Here is a 17,458-nt window from a genome sequence, read left to right as displayed (position 1 = left end):
TGCAACACAATAAAGAAAATAAATTCCGATTAGAGAGGCGAGGTGCTGGAGGTGAAAGGAACTCTGCTGTGATGTGTGAAAGACTTGTGACATCTGTGAAGGCAGGATTACTATAAATGCGACACTCCTCGTTCCCGTAGACTATTTTAATCCGCCCGCCACAGCTGTGTAATCTACTGTGAAGTTTGTGGCAGATTTTATCTTTGTATTTTCAAATGGTATTCTTTTAAGAGCTCTGATTTCCTTTAACTGTGTTTTTATAAAATCAGGCTCACACATCATGAATTTAATTTGCAGCCAGCAGGGGCAGATAATGAGACAATAGGCCCCTGGGCACAGCCATGCAGAGGGCCCCATCACCTCCACACACAGACTTAACAGTTGCTTTGCCTCTTTTTGTTGTTGTTTTCCATCATTTAGTAGCTGTTATGCATCCCGCTGTACATGTTGTCTGTTTGTGTTAATTTTTTGTCTCTGGCTTTTTGTGTCTGTGATTGTTTTGCCCCCTTTTGTGGTTATTTTGTGTCCCTTTGTCATTGCTTTGCATCTGGAGTAATTTTGAGTCTCTTTCTGGTCATTTTGCTCCTTTTTGTAATTGTCATGAGTCCTTTTTATGTCTCCTTGTGGCTATTTTGCATCTCACTGAAGTTAATTTGTGTCCCTTTGTAGTCATTCTATATTTCTGTGGTCATTTTGTGTCTCTTTGGGTTGTTTTGCCCCTTTTTGTAAACCCATGTGAGTCTCTTTGCAGCTGTTTTGCATGTCATTAAAGTTGATTTATGTCTCTTTGTGGTTAGTTTGAATCTCTTTGTCATTTGCTTTGCATTTGTAGTGATTTTAAGTCTCTTTCTGGCCATTTTGTTTCTATTTCTGGTTGTTTTGCCCCTTTTCATAATTGTTATGAGTGTCTTTGTGTCTCCTTACAGCTCTTTTGCATCTCTTTTAAGCTGATTTGTGTCTCTTTGTAGTCGTTTTATGTTTCCTTGTTGTCAGTTTGTGTGTCTTTGGGTTAATTCACCCCTATTTATAGTTGTTGTGAGTCTCTTTGTGTCTCTTTGCAGCTCTTTTAAGTTGATTTGTGTCTCTCTGTAGTCGTTTTGACTCTTTTTGTCCTTGCTTGCTTCTGTAGTGATTTTGAGTCTCTTTTTACTCATTTGTGTTTCTTTGTGGTCATTTTGTGTCTCTTTAGGCAGTTTTGCCCCTTTTCATACTTGTCGTGAGTCTCTTTGTGTCTCTTTGTAGTTGTTTTATGTTTCTTTGTGGTAATGTTGTGTCTCTTTGTGGTTGTTTTGCCCATTTTCATAGTTGTTGTGAGTCTCTTTGTGTCTCTTTGCAGCTGTTTTGCATCTCTCTGTTGTTGTTTTGTGATCTTTTACAGTCTCTTCCTGGTTGGCACGTGTTAATTTGAGGGAAAATTTACAGATGAAGACCAGGGGAGCCCTTGTTATTTTATCACTTGGCCCATGCACGGCAGGCCTAGTCATTAATCCATCAGTGGCTGTGTGTGTGTTTTGCACACAGATAGTTGAAATGAAGTGAGTGAAGAAAAGTGACAATATTTAAAACATTTCACAAACTTGTAGCATTCTTTACATTGACAAAAAACAATCAATCTGTAAAGTACAGAATAAGAGCTTTTATAAATGATGGCATCACACAGTAAATGCAGTGTAGCGTCACTACAAGTGGTAACATTACGAATTTAACTGTATTTCTCAGTAGCATGGTGGTAATGTCACTACTGTCTGAGTAAAATAGCTTTTCAGTAGTTAATTGAGTTAATGAATTGACCGAGTAGTGTGGTAGGGTCCATAAAAGTCACAAGCTCTTCTTCCAGGAAAAGCTCTGAAGTGCAGCGGACTTTTTTTCTGTGGAGGTCTGGATAAAAGTAAGGATAATAAAACCGAGGATAAGTAATGTGACTGATCACACCGAGTCATGTAGACAAGGGAATCACTTCCACATGACATCACAAACTAATCCTTCAGTTTCTTGCGCTTACTGCTTTCGCTATTGGCTTTTCTTGGCAAGATCCGCCTTACTCTGCCTCTGATTGGCTACATTGCACTTCTTGATGATGCATGTCTCACGTGTCTTGCCCAGAGGTTGTATATGTTAAGAATATTTGCTGTGGACATTAGAAGAGTTCAAATAAACACAAGAGGTTTGTGCTCTAGAGAAAGGATCAACACTCAGTGAAAAACCTAAGCCCTATGATAAGCTAATATGGCAAGGCTTAACTATACAAACCAATGAGCAGTGATAACTAGCATGTCTTTGGGGTCATCGGGTGGGACCCTCCTTTCACCAGTGTTTCGTCTAGTTGGTCCCACGACACCTCGAGGAGGCTAGACAGTGATCTCTAGCGTCCCAGAGACACTCCCCTAATGCCAGGTCTCACTGCTCCCCTCCCCACACCAACCCAAAAACCTCCTTTACCTTACTTACACATGGCTCTCTCAGCCCAAACAGCACTGCCACCTTCAACCAAACCCAGGCTCCGTACATGCGAGCTCCAGGTAGAAGCAGGGCTGATACTACCTTTCCTAGCACATTCACCATACTCTATTTCACACGCTACATAGCATAACTACAATATAAGCTAAAGTTAAAGGAGCTAAATAAAGTAACAGGATCAGCAAACACACTCACCTTGCCGCATGGCCTCAAACAAAATGGATTCAAATAGGCCGCTCCCACACTTAAATACTTCCTCTTCCTGGATTTCCTCCTGAGAGGAAGTGGATCTCTCCACCTGATCTCAAGGAGTTATATGCCCTGTTTAGTAGTTCCCCCTGCTGGCCCCCAACTAACATTATTTCTTCTCTTATAGATAAACTGGCTACATTTAATTGCTTCATCTGACATTTCCCTCACTGTCTTCCTCAAACTCTGTCCCCGCACCCCAAGTTCACCCAGGAGCGAGACAGCTGATCTTGCTATGAATCCCCTACACCCCATTTCCACTGGACAAATCCTAGTTTTCCATCCTCGCTGCTCAGCTTCTGCTCCTAAGTCTGCATATCTAAGCTTTTTTCTTTCATAGGCTTCTTCCACTGAGTCTTCCCAAGGAACTGTCAGCTCAATGAAATAAACTATCCGTTGACTCACTGACCACAACACTAAGTCAGGCCTCTGCCTGGTACAAACTATTTCCTGGGGAACAACAAGCTTTCCCCCTAAATCTACTTGCATTTCCCAATCACAAGCACCTTCTAGGCAGCCACACCCTTGCCTCCTCACTAACTTATCTCTTCTGTGTTTCTCTCCCTCACGGACAAACTGAATTACTAAACTCTACTAAACTCCTAACTTAACACCTTCTGAATTCACCTGTCTTCGTTTCCCTTCGATGCCTGCAGCTAAACATTTCAACACCTGGTTATGTCGCCATGTATATCGGCCTTGTGACAAGCTAACTTTAAGGTTGCGGTACGTGAACACAATGGGCATGATGGGTCCCCATTTACCCACAGTTTTAGGTTCTGGGGGGTTGGTAACACATCATATGTAGCCCCTACCAGGAATCTAATACGATTCTCCTCCATACTCCACAGGTCTCTCCAACTAAGCTTCCTCTTTTCTACACTTTCCCAATTCAACCACTGTCCCTGTTTAGCCTGGGCCACTACCTTTGCACCCCTTAGCATCTCTTCCTGTCTACATATCTGTTCTACAACCAGCTTTCTATCTTTGAGACCTGCTTTATTCCATACCGGTTTGCCTGAGCCAAGCCCCAGGCCTCCCCGGCCAAACTGAACATTACCTACAATCTCTGCATGCCTAAGAGCTGCCTCTGCCTCCTGAACTGCCGATCTTGGGTTCCACTTCCTCCCCTTGGTTGGATTTGGAACCACACTCCTAACTACCACGTCCTTACTCCCAGATAACAACAGCTCTGTCCTGACCTTGGTACATTTAAATTCCTCTGTTAAACTAGATACTGGTAGCTGAAGTATCCCTTTTCCATACAATGCAACACTACTTAGGCACCTAGGAGCACCCAACCACTTCCTAATATAGGAGCTAACCGACCTTTCAATTCTCTCCACTACGGATACTGGAATTTCATAAATTGACAATGGCCACATTAACCTAGGATATAGCCCAAATTGCAAACACCACAACTTCAACTTTCCTGGCAGTTCGGATTTATCTATTCTATCCAATCCTTCTGCCACATCTTTCCTAAATTTCACCACCTGTTCCTCATCATTCGACTCCACATTGTACCACCTACCTAAGCTCTTTACTGACTTTTCCCTAATTGTTGGGATTTCCTCATCATCTATGACAAACTTCCTATCACTTAACTTCCCTCTACGTATCGAGATGCTTCTAGATTTACTAGGCTTGATCTTCATGCTGGCCCACTTGAGGTTCTTATTTACCTTCTCTAATAGCCTCTTTGTACATGGCATTGTTGTGGTCACCAGTGTTATGTCATCCATGTAAGCCCTAACTGGTGGAAAATGCAACCCATTCTGCCATCTCTCCCCACCTACCACGCACTTAGAAGCCCTGATGATTACTTCCATCGCCATAGTAAATGCTAATGGAGAAATTGTACACCCTGCCATGATGCCTATTTCTAGCCTCTGCCAACCTGTTGTGAAACCTGCTGTACTTAGACACAGCCTAATATCCTGAAAATATGCTTTCACTAAGTTAACAACTACCTGTGGCACTCTGAAATAGTCAAACACACTCCAAATGAGGCTATGCAGTACTGAACCAAACGCATTTGCAAGATCTAAAAATACTACATACAGGTCCCTTTTCTTAATCTTGCTGCATGAATCTGGTGCCAGATCATGCTAGTATGCTCTAAACACCCTGAAAAACCTGGTATTCCTGTCTTCTGCACCATGGTATCTATTAAGCTATTCCTTTCTAAGTAGCTAGCTAATCTCTGCGCAACTACACTAAAGAAAATCTTCCCCTCTACATTCAAGAGAGAAATCATCCGGAACTGGCTAAGGTCCACAGACTCCTTCTCCTTAGGAATGAGGACACCCCCTGCCCTACGCCATGCTCTTGGTATAATTTGCTTCTCCCAAACTATTCTTAGCTGTTTCCATAAAAATTTAAGGGTATCAGGCGCACTTTTATAAACCCGGTAGGGGACTCCATTAGGCCCTGGGGCCAAAGAAACCTTTGCACGCCTGACCACCTCCTGAACTTCCTTCCACCTAGGTGGTCTGACATCCATCTCATGCTCTATCCCTTCTAATGGAGGCATATCGGGTGGGAAACCTACTATCCTATTCTTCTCTAAATCTGAATATGTATTTCTCAAATATTCTTCAACCTCTAGCCTTTCTGCTTTGAGCTGCCCTCCCTTTTCCTGGCTGAACAATCCTTTAACAAACTTAAAAGGGTCCCTGAAAAAACCTGTCCTTACATATTCCTTCTTCCTCCTCTTTTTCCTGAGATGCTCTGCCCTTCTAAGAACTGCTAGCCTGCTTCTCAACTCCTCTTGCAACAGCTTAATCCCCTCCCTTTCTTCTTCTGTAGCCTTTCTCCACACCTTTCTTAACTGTCTCCTTTCCTTAACTAGCTCCTCTATTTCTCTTTGCTGCCTAGATTTACCTGACTGTACCCTCTCACTCCTCTTTCTCTCATGCAACCCAAACCTCTCTACACCATATGAGTAAATTATATCTCCCATCTTTTCTAACCTTTCTATTGCATTTCCTCTAAGCCTACTTAAGATTACTGACAAATCTATTAACTATCTCCCATTCTTTACTGTCATTTGCCCTAGGCCATCTAACTCTAACCTTTTGCTCCATGGTTCTCTCTCTGACTGGCACACTGGCCTCACTGTCACCTGCATCCTCTCTTACTACCCCCTCCTCCTCCTCCTCCTCCTCCCCCTCAGTGGCAGCGTTACTGATATCCTGCGAACTGTGGTTTTCTACCTGCCGCTGGACTTCATCCGACTGACTCGACTGACTTCTTAGAAAGTACTGATCAGTGCAGCTACTTTGCCCTTTCTTTGCCACACACTTCTTCTTTCCCTGATGAGTTCTGAGGCCTTTTACTGATGTTACTTTCTGCCAGCCACAAGGACAAACCTGAAGCATCTTGTTCTCAACTATGCTACTTTTATCCTCTACAGATGCGCTCGCCTTGCCCTGAGTGCTGCTAATTCTAGCCCTGGTGGATAGGTCCGTGCCCCTATCCTTCTCCGAGTCACAGATCCAATGCGTAGTCGTGTCCGTTCCAATGTCTGTTACCGTGTAATCCACCTGTGAGTAATCTTCCACCCCTGCTCTCGCTGACTCTTGGGGTATTTTTCCTATGTTGGCTGTAGCTAATTTTGGTTGTAGTAAGGCTGCTAGGCCACCACTGCTACCATGGGCAGGTACCATGAAGAAGAAGAAGAATAGACAGCAAAAGGGCAAAGAAAAGAGCTAGAGAAACAGAGAACAGTATTAAGTAAGAAGCAAGGAGAAAGACAGTAACAAACTGGTATCACGTGTTATTTGCAGGACATGTTCATGTTCTAATGTCCCCAAAAAAGACATGTTTTGATTTAGGTCTGTTATTTTTATTGTTTATATTACTGTCCTTTATTTATTGTGGTTTTACACTAGTCACTGAAAAATATATTTTAGCATTCTGTTTTTGAATTACTGACATAGCCAGACAGCTTACTGAAAGAGGCAGAGACGGAGAAATGTATTAAGTAGGAAGAGGAGAATGTCACCTGTCAAATGCCACAAAGTCTTCAAAATAAAGAGGAAAGTTGTAATTTAAATCTGTTATTTTGTAAGAAACAGTTCAACTGAACACTTCTTTGCCTGCCTGTTTGTCCTACAGTTTTTCTTATCACTGAGATAACACTGATATGTATATGTATATATATATATATATATACATACATATAAACGCAGACACACATATATATACTTACTATGTGTATTCCAAAACTGTGTACATAACCAGATTCTTCCTGTCTTTTGCCCTATGACTAATATATAATAAGTCAGATAATTAAAGCATAAAAAGATGTTGCATCCCACAGAAAACAATCTCTCCTTCTCTCAGTCAACCTGCTCCAAACTAAACCCATGCACTAGAACACACGTCTGTACAAAATAAGCAGAAGGACATCGTGTGGTTTTATTAAGCGTTATTAATGTAGACCGAGCCCAAACAACTGTTGGCCTTGCAGAATGTTTTGGTGTTCGTTTGTTTTGACTCAAGCCCATCTCACTCTGTCTTTTGAAAAGAAGAAACCATTCATGCTCTCTCAGAGCTCCTTTTGTATCCCCCACTTTTGTCTTTCTGTTGCACTTTGCTAATTTGTGCCACAATGCTTCATGTTGAATGTGAGTGCATACGTAGGCTACGTACCATTTCAACCAGTGTCACTTTTAGAGTATGCCCCTGCATTTGTATGTCTTAGATCTTTCTGTCACTGTATTTGGACAAAGTAATCAGAAACCTAGGGTAGCTATTTGGCTTTTCATATATGTCTATATTTATGGACTGTTATGATTCAGTCTGTGATTCATTAATTACTTATGCTGTTACAGTTGTATGGGCCTTTTCTTTTGCTAGTAATAATTAAAATGAATCAATATGAACATTTTACCATTTTGTACTGCTGGATTTGTATATTCATTTGGTACTGTATATATTAGTGATCATTTTAGTAGGGGGTTGACAGATAATCAGCCTGGCCGATTACTGGGGCCAATATTATAAATTTTTAGTGTTATCGGTGATTTTTTTCACCGATATGCCGATATACAGTTTTGTTTTCCTTAGCTGCACTGTTTTGCCCCTGGCATGCTTCTCACTGCCTACACGTAACACCCTAGGCTCTTAAAAGCAAACTCAAGACCTACCTTTTTAGCCTGGTTTTTAATTGAGCTCTCCTTTATTTTATTATTATTCATTTTTTTATTATATGTTTATTGTGTAGTGCTTTCTCAGTGTTTATTTTTTTAATTCTGTGTCAAGTATGATTTTTACAGCAGACATATATTGGTTGTAAATATCGGCTATCAGTATCTCTGTAACATAATAATCAGTATCGGCATCAGCTCTGAAAAAACCATATCGGTCGATCCTTACATTTTAGTGGCATATATTAGCGGTGGGTCCACCACTTTGGTCCACACTGGAGTATCTTGACAACCATCAGATGGATTGCCATGAAATTTCATAGACCCCCTAAGGCTCATATTGGCATGGCAACACCTCACAAGGATCTGGCTTGATGTCTGCCGGGAATTATAAGTGCCAAATTATTGTTTCTGTGTCGTCAAGTCAGTGAATGCTGTCTAAATGCTGCATGTGTTGTCAAGTTGGTGGAGATGTTTCTCCATGTGCTCGTGTTGAGTCTATTTACAGCACGTTTAGCTCACAGGGCCACCGTATGTGTCGCATATTGTCTCCTCTGTTGTGACCACACTCTTTACCTGTTGCCTTAACACGGCTTCATCTAGTTCGTCTTTTGCCAATTAAGGCTGTTCCGTCTTCTGCTGCGACAAAGCTGTTTTCCCCCAATCTGTCTCATTAACACAAAGAACTTCTCTGCTTTTTGTCCTTTTCTTTGTAAAAACTTGGTGACATTATCTTATGATGCACGCCGAGCGGTGACACTGTGCTGACAAGCAATGACAGCGACGAGTGCAGCGGGGAAGCACGAGGTACTTTGTCTTAATGAGCTGCCATACAGTCTGAGTTCCCCTCCACCTGTGATATGAGTTACCGCTCTCATCACATTCATCTTAGGGCTGACTTCTCTCTGTGCCTGTCTTCTTTCGTCTATCTCTGTCTGTCATCTTTTTTTTTTGATGTTCTCTTTTAAAAATCATGTTACAGTACTTTTTATATTCACTCAGTTAAACAGTCGCTGCGCATCGCGTCTCACAAGTGAGTTCTTCCATTTGCAGCCACACCTTCCCACAAGCACCTGCCTCCATCTGCGATCGTTTGTGTCCAACCTGTGTGAAAGAAGCCTTGTGAAAGAAGCGACCTTGTCTCTTTTGGCCTACATTATCAGGAGTGTGCCATGGAGAGGGTCCACTAATGCACACTAATCCTCCAACACAATGACCCCAATCCCTTAAATCTGTCAATAGGGAAGCTGATGCTCCAGATTAGAGATCCTGCTGTAATGATACTGAGGGACTCTACTGCTGTCTTGTTGTTTGCAAGACAAACACACACAGAGATTTGCATACTTCATTATATGCAAAGTAGCCCTGACTGCTACGTCCATTATTGTCAAAATGATATAACTGGAATTATCTTACAATATGCTGTTTCCTAACAATCTCCCATTGCAGCCAAAGCTTGCATGATGAGTGTGATTAACTGAAGAGCCTTCCCAGACAGCGATAAAGCCAAGTACTTCACACAGACAGCCAAAACCATTTGAATTGTGTTCAGGTTACATGTGGGAGAATAAGGGATGAACTTGAGTGTCTGAGGAATCAAAAAAAAAGGCAGCATTTCAGCAGAAAAGCACATTGAGGCACATTTTGTTGCTCCATTGTTGTCAAACAAACTGTGCAGCTTTTATATCTTAATCATTATTGTGTCTGAACTTTTGAGTTCTGAATTCAGCGTCTTCCATGATACGGCAGGTCTGCAATCAAAGATGCCGGGCCACGATGCACCACGGAGACAGCTTTGAATCACTGCTTATCTCCGAGGCGAGTTTGTTTACTTTTTCTACCGCTGCCGGACAGATAAATTGACTGGGAAGCAGAGAGAGTCTATACTCATACAAAAAAAAAAAAAAAACGTTGGGCCTGTAGGTAGAGAATTTGGGAGAAAGTTATTAAAATTACTTTTATCAACACTCTAAATCCGCCTGCTGCTGTTGTGCAGCAGGGAGAGATGACGTTTGCTGTCATATCCACAGCTGCCAATTCCTGAGGTGCAGGGCATCAGATTATCTGGGCTTCTTTAAAATGGGGACGCTGTTTATGCATCACAGCTCCCAGAATGTAATTTTGAGAAGTGTGGCTGTGGTCACCTTAGAGATGCGGGAAGGGAGGGCGGAGGGAAAAAGAGACAAATGAGCCGTGAGTTATCTTATGAAAGCCTCCCATCATTGATAAAATACCTGTAATTCTTTAGGGACACTGTCACAATACACAAAATGAGGATCACTTTTCTCTCCCCATTTACTCTCGGCGCAACAGTTATTCTATGCAGCGCCACAGAATCCTAATATTGGCAGGCACATCAAATACACTGCTGTCAGTCTGACATTTCAACGAATGAATGATGACATCAACCTCAAATCACATTCAGAAGTGATTAAACGTAATCAAATCCCACTGATTCATCGCTGAGCTTGAGCCTATAATCCAAACCATTCACTGTGCTTTCCCATGAATGATACTTTACTGTTTGAAAGGCTTTAGAGACAACGATTGAATTAAATTCAATTTCGACTATAACAAATGAATCCATTTGCTCTTTATTGATAGGATCTCTTGGGAAGTACACATCACATTTTGGTTTCAAAATAAGAGATTGCTACATAGAAAAAGGCATCATTGTTTTGCATTCACACATGAAAAATCTTACAGCTGAATATGTATTGCTCCGTGTCAAGAGACCGAGATTAGACATTTTTTAACAAATTGTAGAAGCAGGGCCCCCAGGAGGAACCTGGAGCCCAAGGTAAGGTTTGTTAAAAAATTCAGAAACAATGTCCACTTCAAACACGGCGCAGACTATATTTGCATAGCATGCATTTGATTTGAATAAATATCCGCTGCAGACTGCGGTGACAGATTGCTCAAAATAGCTTGATAAATGTTGCATATTCTCTGACAAATTGCACAGACTCTTCAGGTACTCTCTGGAGGAATCCGAGAACAAAAAAAAAAAAAAAAGTACAAAAAGGCTGGAAAAGAATAGAATTACTTACAAGAAATAATCCCTCCTGTACTGCATTTAACCTGACAACTAGCAATATCTGGAGTGGTTTCTACAGGGGCGACGGGATTGTACAAAAGCAAGAGGAGATGAGAATTCATTTGTTTTGAGTTAGAAATGTAGAAATAAGTTAATAGTATAGATATATGTATATTTACAACATCAGGTCTGCAGAGCACAAGAATCTTGCATTTCAGGGATAAAATCATGCTTTGAATCTTAAAAAATCAACTCAGTATCTCTTAGGTGTCTCTTCATGGGTACACCATTACATAATGTATTTACAGGCTTTCACTGAGCACATACTTCAATATAAAATGTCCTCTATCTAATCTCAATAAATACATCCTCTAAAGTGATTTATCTTTTATTAAAAAACAAAAGCCAGCTTTTTTTCTTTCAGACATTCACCACTATAGCTTCCTGTGTACTGTACATACACTTCTTTGTTCTCACCAAACAAACTCACTGAGGCTCTCCCAGAGGTTTGACTACAGGCCACGGCATGTCAGGTAAAGGTGACTGGGGCCCAGCGGGGGCCTGCGTCTGCTGGTTGGCCCAGTTTAAGTCCACACCGTTCTTCTTCAGCGCAGCCAAGTGCTTGATGTCCAGCGTGGTGAAGGTGGTGAACTGGACCTGGTTCCGCTTGCTGGTGGGGGAATGAAGCGGCTCGCTGCGGTGTGGCCGGGCCAGCAAGGTGGCCGAACGGTTCGCCATGGGGTCGATCGCCTTTGCCTGGAACTGCTGCTGGGAGCTGGTCCTGCTGCGGCCCAGGGTGGCAGTTCTTTCGGGGACAGCGGGGGCGCTCACGGTGGGCAGGGTGCTCTCCATGCTGCGGTGGCCGATGGAGTCCATGGAGTGACAGGACTCCAGAGGGTGGTGGGCCTCACGTTTTATCGTGGACACTTGAGCCGGGTCACCTGGAGCTGGAGCGCTGTGATTGTTGCTCCCCAGCCACACCCAGTCGTGCTTGTGATCCTTCGGGTCCCCGGTGGGTGCCGGGGCGGCCTGTATGGGGGTTTTATGATTCCGGAAACAGAGATTATACGAAGCACAGTTGAGCAAAAAAGCAAAGATGGCTACGCAGGAGACACCCACCAAGGCGTACATGCCGATTTCCATGTCTGACATGGCTTTGAATGTCCTAATAAGGTCACTCTCGATTAATTTTGGAGTTTTCGATTTCGGAGGCTCCTTCTTGGGCACCTCTGGTCTAGGAATGTCTTTGTTCAGGGGAGAATTTGGATTGTCAAGCATGTTTCCGTAGCTTCGTTTCTGGCCTTCTCCCTTAACAACTAAACCAACTGTTGTGTCTGTAGCTCTGGCAGTGCTCATGGTTGTAGTGGTAGTTGTGGGAATGGTAGCATATGTGCTACTTCTTGTAGGCCTGGTTGTAGTTCCAATCCATATGACTTGCGGCTGCATGGATTTTGTTGAATATGTAGTCGAGGTAGTAGTTTCTGCTGCGGTAGACTCTCGCTGGTCAAGTGCTGTGCTTCTGAACAACCATTTATCCATATCTGTGACAGATTGCTGTGATGTCACCGTCGTTTTAAGCTCGCCTACCAATTCTGATGCACCACCACCCACATCTTTACTTCCGTCAGTGCCAACCTCACCAAATCCACCACCTCCTTCTGTTACGACTCTGCTGCTACTCTGAAAGTTCATCCTGAGGAGCCCTGTGCCCACTGCCAACTTGCTCTTCCTCTTGGATTTCTGGCATTCCTCACAAATCCTCAGCTCCACCCTCACGACTGCCCCCTGGCCTCCACGTTCACCTTGTGCCACTAAAAATGTGGACTGTGGGGTGCGGCGTACAGTGGCCACCCCATCATCTGGGGTGGAGACGGTCAGAGAGTAGATGCTGCGGTCAAACAGGTCCAGTGGGGCGACTGCACCATCACTGAACTGAACCCAGCTGCTGACCAATGCTTCCTGAAAGAGAGAAAGATAGACAGAAAGAAAGAGAAAAGGAAAGAAAGAAAGAGACAGTAATAACTGAGCAATACCGAGTTCATGTGTAAAAAGGAGGTCAGAACACAGCAAATCAATATTCTCCCCCCTGCCTTCAGTGAGAGCTATATTCCCATGATTGTTAATAGCACTAAATTGCCTATGCTAATCTCTTTATGATTACACTCAGTAGGGTGCTATTGTTCCATAGATTATAGTCCTATGAAGTCAGACTATGAAACATAATTTAGCCAAACTGGATAAGGAGAGTATAATAGAAGTCCTTTAAACACAAAAAAGTACAGCCACAAGGGTCATGTAAAGAGCCAATCCAATCACATTAATACACAATGACCTATTTCCTGTTGCTAATGTGAGCCACTGGGTCGCCACAGACCTAACCTATATTTTGGGTTTGGATACATTATGAATGGCCCTGAGCAGAACATTAACAGCTTGCCATCACAGGCACAATTGGCTGGTCATCTGCACTGGCACAGTTCCAACAGTTTGTTATTGAAGGGGCCAGACCAGCCCAAGCGACAGTGTACTGTAGGTAAAGTAAGCTGTCGCTCAGCTATAGACTGCCTAATTGCCGCCCCATGCCTGTGTCCGGGAGCTGGTTTAAAATGGGCAAGCTGCCACGGCTAAATGTGTGAGTGAGCTTTTAAAATGATCATCTGTGCACCCTGTCTGCCTCTTCTGCTCTCTCACACAGCATGGTAACGGCAGATGATGGCCGTGGCTGTGAACACAATGAGTTTACATTCTGGGAAGCAAAGGGAAAACACAAATACTATTACACCCTTAAGGTGATTGTTGTGCAAATCTGCTGCGCTGTGGCAATTAGAATAATTCATATCCTCCCTGTAGAATCCTGTTGTATCTTCACAGGAAAATATACATTTAGGATATGTTAATGGCGCACTGTGTTATCATGGCAAGTTTAAAGTGTAATTTTCAGCCCCCCTCACAGAGGGTTTACAAAAAAAGTTGTTTTGAATGATATTGTTTGTGTTGCATGTACTGCCTCTGCTCCCTGTGCAGGAGCAACATCACTGGAGAAATCTTAAATGAATGTGGAATAGTGTGGTTATCACCTCGTACAAAAATGTTTTTTTCTCTTTCTGCTTTTGGTCCTTGAAATGTGGGCTTGAAGTTTAGTTCAAAACCATCCTGCAGTGCTTTCATATTAAATGTTTCACAAAAAAATATCAGAAAAAGCTGATTAATGCCAAATTTCTCCTCACAGATCCTCAGATATCCAGAAAAAATTCATGTGGTACCAAACTTACAAACACTAGGAACCGTTAAGGTGAATATGGTCGTCCAGCCCAGTTGGCTGGGGAAAATGTTGGCTTGTACATTACTGCAAACCATGCATTTATTACATTTGTTTTTAAAGTGATGCAATATATGAGCTGACTTTGTCATTGGGAGGTGGAGTGGACAGTGGATGGTGTAAAACATAGGCAAGTCACCTGCCAAGCTGCAGACCACTGCCAACAAAAAAATTGGGTGTTTTTTTTTTTTTTTTTTAGCAAACTGTGACTGATTTTAGTGCCACAAAGAGCAGTTGTTTTTTACTGAAACATGACTGCATTTCCTGCCAGGATAGTGCCACCAAAACTGGGTACTTTAAGCCAAAGCATGATCTTTTGCTGACCATAACCAAGTTGTTTTTGTGCCTAATTCTAACCAGAAGACAAAAGTATCCACCACATAATAACACACAGTTTGCTGAAACGTACAATGCCAACACATTTTTTTTGGCAATTGGAATGGGTCATCACCATAATATGGTGCCAAGGTTCTCTTATGCCGGGTTCACACTACACAACATTTTTGTCCAATCCCACAGTCACTATGTCAGATAAGGCAGTTGTGGAGACATAAAATTGTGCTGTGACTTGGGCAACAGACATGACAGACTACACAAGGTCCACAACTAATCATCACTGGTCATCTTTCATGACGTGTTGATGTCGTTGGGTTGTTCTTGTCCTATTTTTATCATTACTACGATTATTTCAGCCCCTACAGCTGTTCATGTGCCGGCCGAAATGTTGTTGTAGTGTCATAAAAAGTGCCACCAGATGGCAGGAGCTACATTTGATGCACCACATGCAAACTATGCTAGTCACTGACTCCTCCACAACAACTTCCTGTAAATGTTTCACAATAAAAGCCTATTTAGAAAATGAAGGGATTCTCTCAACCAAAGTTATAAGGACCTTTTTATTTAATTTGATAGAGGAAGTGTTGAGTTTGAAATGATGATGTGATGTGTTAACTGTAATAAGGCAAACGGGAGTGGATTAAAAGTAAAAATAGAAAAATACAGAGGGATTAATAAATAACGTCCTGTTTCTAATGTCGTCTGTTTCAAATGAAGCTGGTAGCCTCACTTCTCTTCCCTGTCCTATCCAGATTCAATTCCTTGTCATCCACAAACCTTTTATTCCTTGCATGATCACTTTGTATTACATGTATAAATATCATGAATAAAAGGTTTCATTGAACATAGAGCTTTGTCCCTACAGATGTCTCGCCAAACACTTGATGTGCATGTAGCCCAATTACGGCTGCCTTTATAGTCTGGACCATTATTGTGAGGCAGTTTGTGCAGCTCCTGAGTCCAAGACAAATTTCCGTATAGGGACAATAAAGTATATCGCATCACATCGCATCACATCGTTTCGTATTGTATCGTATCTAACGGTAGTAAGATTCCAGCACATTGTCTCCCTGCTGCTCACATTATTCCTTTAAATTCCTCACAACACACTCTCTGGCACATGTATATATGACACCGCAGATTTAGGATCTAATCAAATTAAATCAAAATTAAAATTGATCAAATTAATTCATCAGCAGTACACCTGCAATGTAGGCAATTCTCTGATCATCAGCCAGACTATGATTAATTGCAAAGTCATAAATCTAAACACTAATATCAGCACTTACCTCCTATGTACAAGGTTTAAAGTGCAAGCAGGAAAATCAGAGAGCAGCAACAAATCATTTCCTCTAATCTGCTAACAGTGCAAGAAGTGTGTTCATCTTAAAACGCGGGTCAATGAGGACGCTGATGTTATTCATGCTGTTGCTTTATTTTACATGCATCCGTGAGTGTTTTCACACCAGTAATAAAAGGGAGGGAAAACTGTCAGTGGAAGTCTGTGATGGATGCCGGGGGCTTGCTTGTTAAATACCCACACTTTTAAAGAACAAGAAAAAAGGGGATGTTTTAGGACTGTGCACTCATAGGCAGAAGCATAGCTGCAATAGTAGCAGCTCACTACAAGAGGGAAACAGCTTACTTGTTTAAAAGCCAATAAATAATTACGCAGTTAGAATAAACACAGACAAAAATGCAGGCTTTGATATTTAGTCAGAGCCTATAGCGATCTGAATTCAGCATTTGTGTTTCTGCTCTTATGTAAGGCCTCTGATGAAACCTTGTCTATGGGGGGAGACACTGACAGGTGTTCTCATGGCTTTGAGTTTCAAAGGATGGGACTTACAAAGCCAGAGAGCTAGTGATTTAAAGAATGCGGGCATTGCTCAGTGATGTTTCCATGCAAGGAAAATTAGGCTTGTTGAATATTTATAATACATCTTATGGCTTTGATGTTATATTTCCTTGACTATTTTCGAATCTATTAGATACGTGCAAAACTGTGTGGCTCTGTATCTTATGAGACATGTATAAATCTTACTGTTGCAAAATCTGAATGAAAGATCCCTGATTTACTCTTAATCATGAACGGTCCTACAATAAGCAAACGTAGTTTTAAAATCTCACATTGATTTTTCAATTTATTACTGTACACGATTCACTGCTTTTGTTGATTTCTCGTCCCATCTGATGTTCACACTCTGTTGAATGGCCCTTCACGAGTTATGTGGCGAGGCTAAAAATGAGTAACTGTAAAACCAACGGGCATAAAAAAGAGACGAGCCCCATCACAAACAGCTGAGCCGTGCCCCACAGTTTTATGCTTTGCGTGCTACAATTTTCCAGTTACTTACCTGTTTGAGCTGCGTGATCATCTCCCGTGTGGTTGCCGTGGCGACGATGGCCCTGTTGCTCCCGGGGCTGGGCTGCAGGGACAGAGAGAGCCCAGAAACCAACTGCACTCCCAGCTCAGTCACACTCACTTTATCATCCACCACCCTGATGCTCCGCTCAGCCAGGACCGAAGATGTCAGAGGAGAGAACACCTGCAACAAGTAAAAGCTCAGCCAGACTGCAGATGGAGATGCATGATTATAGCATGAGCTGCACCTGCTGAAACCACACAAACACACACACGCTCATCACGGCTCACCTGTACAGTTGTGGTGCCTACAGCCCGTCCCTGCAGTACCATGCCATCCTGCACCCTGGCGACATCAGGATCTGCCACTTTTAAAGAGGAACATACAAGTTTGGTCACATCCACCTGTCAATCAAAAGAGAAAATCGTTAATAATGATAAATTCATAGCCAAAGCTACTGATATAATGTATGATAATTATCATTCCACTGATTCAGTGTCTTGAACATAACTCTGTTGTCTGACAAATATAGTTAAAG

General features: G+C 42.3%; 1 protein-coding gene across 1 annotated transcript in view; it reads right to left on the bottom strand.

The window, feature by feature from the left end:
• Positions 1-10,828: 10,828 nt before the first annotated feature.
• The window catches only part of si:dkey-1d7.3 (transmembrane protein 132D), a 46,810-nt gene continuing 40,180 nt past the window's right edge, over positions 10,829-17,458 (bottom strand). Inside the window, exons 8-10 of the mRNA XM_049603787.1 lie at positions 17,211-17,324; positions 16,912-17,103; positions 10,829-12,858 (exon numbers count right to left, since the gene is read on the bottom strand). Coding sequence (XP_049459744.1) covers positions 11,386-12,858; positions 16,912-17,103; positions 17,211-17,324 — 1,779 coding nt within the window. The 3' untranslated portion in view covers positions 10,829-11,385. The remainder of the gene's footprint in view (positions 12,859-16,911; positions 17,104-17,210; positions 17,325-17,458) is intronic.

Source organism: Epinephelus fuscoguttatus, linkage group LG18 (assembly GCF_011397635.1).
Source record: "Epinephelus fuscoguttatus linkage group LG18, E.fuscoguttatus.final_Chr_v1".
In the NCBI taxonomy this organism is placed as follows: Eukaryota; Metazoa; Chordata; class Actinopteri; order Perciformes; family Serranidae; genus Epinephelus; species Epinephelus fuscoguttatus.
This window is presented reverse-complemented; position numbering and strand designations above follow the sequence as displayed.